Genomic DNA, 9,367 nt, shown 5'->3' with positions numbered 1-9,367 from the left:
TTGAGTGCACATAAAGAGGCTCTGGTTTAGGATTTGATGGAGCACATTCTAGCTGAGGGAAAGAATGTAATGGTGCCAGTGACTATTTAAATCTGTAAATATGGTTCAGGTTCAGTGTCTTTTACTTGTGGTGAAACAAATGCATTATTCAGCCATTTCTATCTCTGTACTACAGAAATGTATCTAAAACCAGTATGTGATTTCAATACTTTGAGATAAGATAAGCATGTATGGTACACTTTATGATATATATACTCTCAAGCTAAACTAGGCCACAGTGTTACACACAGAGCAGATTAAGCTAGTTCTTGCAAAGGTAGTCTCATGCTTGCAATGAGTATGTTTCCTAAAGGGCTTTTACGGGACGGCAAATATTTAGACATTTTAAATGATGATATATTAATGGTAATTCATTTTATTTATAGGCGCCTTTCTGGACACCCAAGGTCACCTTACAACATGGCAATAAAAAAAGCAACACTCAACAGTAAATAAATACATACATTAGAATAAAGATACAATACTAGAAAAATGAAAGGGGGGGAGGGGAAGTCATTCCAGTCCCAAGAAGACGGATTAGAGTGCGTATGCTTGGCGGAAAAGGTGAGTTTTTAGGCGGGATTTTAAGGTTTGGGGAGAGGTGGAATTTTGTATGTCCAGGGGGAGAGAGTTCCAGAGGTTGAAGGCTCTCGACCCCAAGGTGGTCAAGTGAGCAGGTGGGAGGGTGAGTTGGGTGGAAGAGGAGGACCTGAGACTACGGGTGGGTATTTTAGTATGGAGGAGGTCAATGAGGTACTGAGGAGCTAGGTTGTTGATGGCCTTGTAGGTGAGGAACAGAATCTTGAAAATGATGCGGATGATATTATAGCATTTAGCAATCCAAAAATGTAACCTTATAAAGTAACCTTAAAATATAGTGATAGTGTTTTTCTTATGCGTGTACTGTAAACTAATCCAGTTGGAGAATCAGGCAGCAGGGATTTTCTTTATCTGTCTGATGTAGTTTTTACAGAGATGTAGATGTTACACATACCTTAGGGACACACACAGCTGAAAGATGCTACCAGACTTGATTTTGCTTTCAATAATAAGCCTTCTTCCTGTAACTGAAAGATTCAAAACAGAGACAGGTAGGTGCCACGTTGGTTATTGTTTCAGTTTGAGTCTCCTTTAAAAGAAACCTCCCCTAATGCTTAACACAGCTCTTAAAGAAATAGATATGATATTTTAACATTTATTTTGAAATGTTTCACTAAGGAGAAACATTTATAACAGCAACAAAATATATATATATTATTTATACAGCAGGAAACAACAAACACATACATACCAACCGTTCCTGCATTCACTCAAAATGACATCCCTTTGGGGGCATTACATACACTCACATTAATTTCTGGAGACTTTCCTTCACACCTACTTGCCCACTCTCAACCACTCTCAACCCATGAAATCAACTCTTTCCCACTGGGGAAGACATTTGTACCAAACTGCTCAAGCCATCATAGTGACACGGTCTGTAGTCTGAAGAGTGTCCCTGAAAGCAGGCTGAGATACACTTAATGTCTCTTTGGACTGATTTGGTTGCTCTGTTTTCTCAAAGAAGCATTCACACACACACAAACACACACACACACACACACACACACACACACACACACACACACACACACACACACACACACACACACACACACACAAACACGCACGCGCACACACACACACACACACACACACACACACACACACACACACACACACACACACCCATACACACTTATCTCTTCTTTTACTCAGTAACATTTCAGAGGAAAATGATATTTAATTTGGTACTTGACTGATATTATTCATAAGCTTTTGTTACTTCTTTGCAGACTCACATAATGTTACTCTACCACGCAATAGTTAAAGTATTTCTAAAAAGCCCTATATTATTATTTTTGAAAACATGCGGCACTCAAAAGCCAAAAATCTTTGATAGCTGCAGGCACCAAATAAAACAAGAACCAAACTGTAGCTTAAAGCTGAAGAGGGCAGAGGTCATAGTGCAGCTCAATATACAGCTACCTGAGGCAGAACTGAGACAGTGAAGAAAGAAGAGAAGAGGCCGGCCATTTTAACAGTTTGATTGTTATCATTGTAACAATGAAAAGGAATGCATACACAAACTTAATATATTCTTTGTTTCATTCATTTTTAATATCAAAATAATTTTAGATTGAAGCATCAAAATGAAATATTTTTCCTCTGGCATGATTTCCAGATACAGACCGATTCTATAGTACAGTGCAGGTAAAGTCATTACCGTAAGCCATTGTCTTTGTGGGATGGAGTTGAAGAATGTATTCCTAAGGTATCTTGTAAAACCGGTTTGAGAAGGAAGTGGATGCTATAAACAGATATACAAAACAGTGCACACATGTGACTAAAGACACAAAACTTTGCTCGCAGTACTGTTTGTGTCTAATGAAGGCAAAGAGTCAGCATGGCAGCCTTGACTGTATGGATTCTCTGCATGTATATAATGCTGACTGGGAAAGGTGAGCTACTGCACTGATCTACCATTTTATGTTTTTTAATATTATTTGGCAATTCATCTGATTTAAATCTGAATTTACAGTGTAAACAAGGTTTTGATCTAACAATTAATGGCTTCACTTGATTGTATTGTGTTCATGTAAGAATCTTTATTTTCTTTGGACACAGAACAGAATGTTTATTACGCCACTTAAAAAGATATGTGATGATACAAGTGATATATAGTTTATAAACCAAATAGTGGTCACCTAAGTGTTTTAAGTGGTCTTGTAAAGGGGTTTAGTATATTGAATTTCCACTTTTGTGCCCATTACATATCAAATATTGAAAAATGAAGAATTATTCCATTGATGAGTTACATAAAAATAATGTTTACAGCAGTGAAAGACATGGCATATATGAAATATGATTATGATGAATAAAATGTGGCAGCATTTATGAAACAGTATTACATAACTGTATAACAAAGCTGTTAAACCATCTCCTTTCCTATGTTTGCTCTATCCTTTTCTAAGTTACCTTTGGCTTAATTATTTATATCCTTTATAGAGATGACCCAAAGTCATTCAATCTTTCAATGTTGTGATATAATACATTTTTTACAACATTTATAAAATAAAAGATACGGTATAGTCACAGCCCTTAAAATGATTAGTTGAGCCATAGGTTGAAGAAACTAAACAAACTACATTTTTAAACTTGATTTAAAAATAACAATCCCTTTTATTTATATCCCATTTATCATCTTTGTTAGGAATTCCAAAGGCCATGAAGCATTCCTCCTAATTAGTTAGCACAATACCAAAGTAGTTTCAAACATCAGACCTGTTCTAACAACACAACACGTGAGTCTGCTTCCTGTTATGTCCAAAAGAAAACTTCACTGTTTGTATTGTGGGCTCAAACTAACAAGCATTGAGACATAAGACAATAGAACAGAACAATGCAACAGTTAACTGCTCAAAAAACTTCAGCAAAAGAGATGTGGACAATATTTTTTCCACAGTCAGCTGAATTATAGTTCTGTGCAGCGATTTGTCAAATGTCAGCCTTTCATTCGTACGGCAGAGCAAACAGAACTTCATTTTGACTCAAACTTGTTTCATTTGTAGCAGTGCTGTGTCTTGACAAACGCTACAACCTACATCATATGTTTCAGAGGGAGATAGAGAAAACAGCTTGACTCAAGCTCCACCTTGTGTTCATATATATGTATTTCAATTTGAATGATTTTATACTGCACAGAGAGTTATGCTTTGTCTAACATTAAAGAAGCACATACAGTATATTGAGGTTTAAAGATGTAAGTAACATGTTTTTCTCCTTTCAACAGAGTCAAACACTCTGGGTAAGCACAGTCACAATTCATATTAGTTAGCCATGTAATTTGCTCTTGGTGATGTAAAATGCTAAAGACATGAACTGCAACAACAATTAATTTGTATTGCAGTTCATTAACACATACAACTACAAGTTATTGCATGAATCAGCCTGACACACAGTTGTCTATGTGCCCTGAAAGACTGTGGAATAGCTCCACCGAAAACAAGGATAGTGGGTGGTCAGAATACCACTGCTGGGTCATGGCCATGGATGGTCAGCATGCACCTTGGATTGGGGGGGAATAACCAACACATCTGCGGAGGGACTCTAATCAGTGACCAGTGGGTTCTCACAGCAGCTCACTGCATCGTAACGTAAGACAAATTCATCAGCTGTTGATTCATGTCAAGTGTTATATGGGGCGCCGTTTGTAAAGTTGTGCACACTGAAAATAACAGCAACATTTCTCCACATTTAGCTCCAAAACGTCAAAACAATGTAGAGTGAATTTTTAAAAGTCCCTTTTTTTAATCACATTTAGAGGAATACTTGTGATCTTCTTCACTTTTAATTTTGTTGTGAAAAATATATTAAGTTAAAATTAAGTAAATTAAGATTCCACACCAAAAGTAAAACCAAACGCATTGTAGAATCAGCTTCTCAAAAGTAGCCCCTCTATCATTCAACAACTTTAGAACTATTTGATAAAAACATAGAATCTTGAAGGAGATGAACAATCAGGAAGGGGGGAGGGGGATGTCCCACAACACAAGACTTAAAATTGCATGTAATGACTGAATTACCAGTAATTAATCAGTATTTCTCCCTTTATTCAGAAATTCACTTAGCGCCTGGACTCTCTACATGGGAAGAGACACTCAGAGTGGCCCTAATGTTAATGAAGTGAGCAGCTCGGTGTCCCAGATCATTGTTCATCAGGACTACAACAACACCTTATTTAACAACGACATAGCCCTCATGAAGATTAGCAGTCCAGTCAGTTTTACTAACTACATCCGACCTGTCTGCCTGGCGAGTAACTCAAGTCAAATCCACAACTCCACTTCTTGCTGGGCCACTGGCTGGGGCAGGCTGGGAAAGGATGGTGAGTATCAGGCCATGCTGCATACATTAGACTCGAATGGAGTTAGAATTTGCAATGGTTAGTAAATATTTCAATGTTTATTGTTCTGACAGTCTTCAGAGGATAAATACAACTGACTTTGGTGAACTTCGACTTATTTTGTTGTGCTTCTCTGAGGACTACTTTTGCAGATTTGGTTTGTGTCAACAACACTTTAATGTATGAAATGGGGAAGTCAACATTTAAATCAATCAAATACCATGACTCTTGCTAAACCAAAGACATACAAAATAGCTTTTATGAAGAGTTAGAAAATGTTGAAGTGTTAACATGTTAACATTAGATAGTAAATGTCAATGTTAGCATACCGACTTTAGCATCTAGCTTAAAGCATTGTTGCCCCCAGAAAAGTAGTTCAGAGCTACCAGTGTTATCTGCATTTCTGTCCTCTATCTACACCCCATCCATTATTTTGCTAATCCAGGAACAGGATATCAATGAATTCTAGGTCATGGTGCATAAACTGCTGCATTGAGCTAACCCCAGAACTCTTAAATAACAAAAGCTATTTGATGAGGAAAACAAATTGTGGTGGCTTATATTTATAGAAAACACAAAGACAGTATACAGTGTTTAAATGTATCTTATTTGTTTCCATATTTAATTTCCCACTCTAAAAAATGAAAACCCGCTCAAATCTGTGTGAAAGTCCACAGTTATGTGCAGTTCTGTCTGAATCCCACACAAAGCTCTCTCTCCCTCCATCATTTAATGAGGCTTATATTACTCTCATAGCTAAGAAAGGAAAGGACCCACTGGCTTGTGCCTCCTATAGACCCATCTCTCTCCTAAATACAGACTTCTAAATCCTAGCCAAGATTTTAGCTTGCAGATTAGAAAACACACTTCCCACAGTCATTTCAGAAGACCAAACTGGTTTTATACAAAGCAGATAATCTTATCTTAACATACAGCGTTTATTTTATATTATCCATACGTCCTCTGGTGAGACCCCTGAGTGTATTGTCTCCCTGGACGCTTAAAAAGATTTTGACCGTCGAATGGAAGTATTTATTTGCTACCTTAGATGAATTTGTTCCAACTTGTTATACTCTAATCCCTCTGCTTCCATCCGTGCAAACTCCCAGTGGTCAAAACCATTTAATCTACATCGGGGAACCTGTCAGGGCTGTCCTCTGAGCCCAATGCTGTTCGATTTAGCTATTGAGCCACTAGTCATTGCCCTCCGTAGTTGTAAAGACATATCTGGTGTTAAGAGGGATGGCAGAGAACACAAGGTCTCTCTTTATGCCGACGACCTCTTGCTGTTCATCTCTGACCCGATTACCTCACTACCCCATGTCTTATCACTGCTCAGTCAGTTCGGTCAACACTCAAGGTACAGACTAAATCTCCATAAAAGTGAAATCTTCCCCATCAACAATATAGCACATTCATTAGACCTTAGCAACTTCCCTTTGAAAGTTGAAATTAACAAATTATCTTATTTGGGTATGTCAGTCACTCGTAAATATAAAGATTTATTCAAGGAGAACCTTGTCAAAATGCTGGACCAAACAAAACTAAAACTTTCACAGTGGTCCCCTTTTGACCTTATCTCTCATGGGATGTATCAATGCTGTGAAAATGAACATCCAACCAAAATTTCTGTATTTATTTCAGGTCTAATTGATCTTTGTCCCTAAAGCGTTTTTTGTCAAACAAACTAATTTCATCATATTTATGTCAGGGTAAACATCCTCGCCTAATGAGATCCATCTTCAGAAATCCAAAGCTAGCGGCGGTCTAGCTCTCCCAAATCTCTGTTTCTATTACTGGGCTGTCAACTTCCGTTGCCTCTCATTCTGGTCTTTCCTTTTGAACCAGCCCAACTGCCCTGACTGGGTGGGAATGGAGCTAAACTCCAACATAAACATGTCTATTCCTGCGCTGTTGAGATCGTCGCTTCCTCTCCCTCCGTTCAATTCCATTAAGAATCCAGTGGTTAAACATTCTTTAAGAATATGGGTCCAATTCAGGAAATTCTTTAGGCTAGACAGATTTTCTCTTCCAAGCCCTGTTAAAACAAACACCTTTTTGAACCTTCTATGCATGACTCTGTTTTTCATGAATGCCACAGGAAGGGTACTATACACTTTAAAGATCTGTTTATGGACAATGACTTCAAGCAGTTAAGAAAAAAGTTGAATCTAGTGTGAATTCTTTAGATACTTACAAGCAAAACAGTTTCTCATCTCAAAGTTTTCCCATATTCCCTAGTCAGCAGAAACAACCATTGTTGTCTGTCCTGTCCCTGAACCCATTTTGAAAAAGACTCATGTCAGTGCTGTATAGCATGGTGGCAGACCTAAGGCGGGACACTAGTCTACAGACATACTTAAAAGATCATGGGAGGAAGACTTGGGCCGTGCTCGCCATTGCCTAATCCAGTTTAAAGTGGTACACAGAGCTCATATCTCTAAAGTAAAACCGTCTCGCTTCTATCTCGACATCGAGCTGTACTGTGACAAATGCAAGAATGCAGAAGCATCACTTATTCATATGTACTGGCAATGCCCTAGTCTTAATAAATACTGGACAGAGGTATTTCTAACTATGTCCAAGATAATTAACATTAAATTAAAACCCAATCCTCTTGTTGCTGTGTTTGGGGTCACTGGAGGAGTGGTACAGTTATCGGCACAAAAACAGCAGACCCTGGCCTTTGCTTCCCTTCTGGCCAGGCATGCCGTGCTGCTCAGATGGAGAGACGCTACCCCGCCCACGCATGCACTATGGTTGGCAGAAGTTCTGACTTGCTTAAAGCTAGAGAAAATAAGATTCTCACTCCAACATTGCAATGCACAGCTTATTGAAACTTGGGGAACCTTTCTGAACTCTGTACACAACCTTTAAAACCATGATTCAGATGCAGATTCATCATCTCTCTCTTTCAGATGAAGGCCTATAACCAGGTCTTTAATGGGACTGGGGAAATTATTTCATGCCATGACTGGCAGTGACAGGGAAGGGATTGTTTTATAATGGATATTTTTTGTTTATTGTTTCTGTTGTGCTTTTTGTTTACCTTGATATTTTCTTTAACCTAAAAATGCCAAACAGTAACACAGGCTGTCATTGTAGGTCCATGCTTCACTTACTTACCATGTGCAGTTAATAGTTATTTTTTTTCCTTTTGTGCATGTCTCTCACTTTTCCTATTTAGATGTGACTGCTAACTGCGTGTAGCGTTTATTTATAACATCCTCTAATATCAGTGACTGATCAGCACTGTGCTTCATGAGTACCTCGTCTGTATCTCAATAAAAAAATATTTTTAACTAAAAAAAAATGTGTAAAAGGATGAATAATAAAAGTTGTGTGTCATTGTTTTATGTTTTTCTCCCATAGAGCCCAACGTAGCCTTTAATGTTCTCCAGGAGGTTCAGATTCCTGTCATCGGAAAAAAACAGTGCACTTGCAACTATCTTGCAGAACCACTAGCAAACATCACAGACCAAATGATTTGCGCTGGACAGGAGAACAAAGGAGTGTGTCAGGTTAGAATAACAACATCTTATGATATTATTTTAAAAAAAACTGGTTGACAGACGTTTTAAGATTAATTTTCTCTCTTAAACTTCCACAAAAATGAATTATTCTCACATAGAATAAGCTCTGTAATGTTATTATTTAACAATTTCAAAATCACAATGTAAACTTTTAGCATTTTTCTATAAGATTGTATTGTCAGAGAGACTGTGCAGTATAGCCTATCCTAGTTTTATTCTGTGCAATATTATTAAGTGTATTTTGTCTCTCCTGTATTAGGGGGACTCTGGTGGACCTTTGCAGTGTGATCAAGGCTCAGTATGGATCCAGGCAGGCATAGTTAGTTATGGAGTACCCTGTGCCCTGGCTGGATTCCCTGAGGTTTATGCCAAAGTTTCTGAATTCGAGACATGGATCATGGATCGAGTAGCTGGGGCGAATGTTAGCTTTGTGACATTCACCTCCAGTGGCACCGACCCAGACATCAATTTTTTGTGTAGAAATACAACGACAGTAACTCCAGTCTCCGGGGCATCAGCAAGTGCTGTTGAGATAACATTAGTTGCCATTGCAACTCTTTTCCAGCTTCACAGTGTAGCTCCATAGAATTGCTTGCACTTTTTCATGTATTCTTATTCTGTATAGTGTTGTGTTATAACTGAATGATTAATGTACTTAAGTTCTGGAGTGGTTTTAGTGTTGTGTTATAACTGAATGATTAATGCACTTAAGTTCTGGAGCGGTTGAGTGTTTGTTACTTTTCTTCTGCATTGCAGTTAAATATTAAGTTTTTTATTATTTTAATGACTTAAACACTATTTAAGGCATCTTGTATGATTTACTGTTTGTTTATATGTGATCAGTAGTACT

At 37.9% G+C, this 9,367-nt stretch overlaps 1 protein-coding gene across 1 annotated transcript; it reads left to right on the top strand.

Annotated features, from left to right (window-relative positions):
- Positions 1-2,508: 2,508 nt before the first annotated feature.
- On the top strand, positions 2,509-9,367 carry zgc:123217 (uncharacterized protein LOC641414 homolog). The gene is made up of 6 exons (XM_034707930.1): positions 2,509-2,540; positions 3,872-3,886; positions 4,061-4,235; positions 4,698-4,966; positions 8,357-8,505; positions 8,777-9,367. The coding sequence occupies exons 1-6, from the start codon at positions 2,516-2,518 to the stop codon at positions 9,101-9,103; spliced, it is 960 nt and encodes a 319-aa protein (XP_034563821.1). The 5' UTR covers positions 2,509-2,515; the 3' UTR covers positions 9,104-9,367.

The sequence above is a fragment of the Notolabrus celidotus genome, chromosome 18 (genome assembly GCF_009762535.1).
Source record: "Notolabrus celidotus isolate fNotCel1 chromosome 18, fNotCel1.pri, whole genome shotgun sequence".
NCBI lineage: Eukaryota > Metazoa > Chordata > Actinopteri > Labriformes > Labridae > Notolabrus > Notolabrus celidotus.
The sequence above is the reverse complement of the archived record's forward strand: the minus strand, read 5'-3'. Positions and strand labels throughout refer to the sequence as shown.

What these genes read in the sequence shown, in the direction of transcription:
- zgc:123217 (XM_034707930.1), top strand. Translation starts at nt 2,516, where the DNA reads ATGTATATAATGCTGACTGGGAAAG. An exon ending in GGGCAGGCTGGGAAAGGATG is followed by an intron (nt 4,967 to 8,356) that starts GTGAGTATCAGG and finishes TTTCTCCCATAG; the next exon opens with AGCCCAACGTAGCCTTTAAT. An exon ending in AGAACAAAGGAGTGTGTCAG is followed by an intron (nt 8,506 to 8,776) that starts GTTAGAATAACA and finishes CTCCTGTATTAG; the next exon opens with GGGGACTCTGGTGGACCTTT.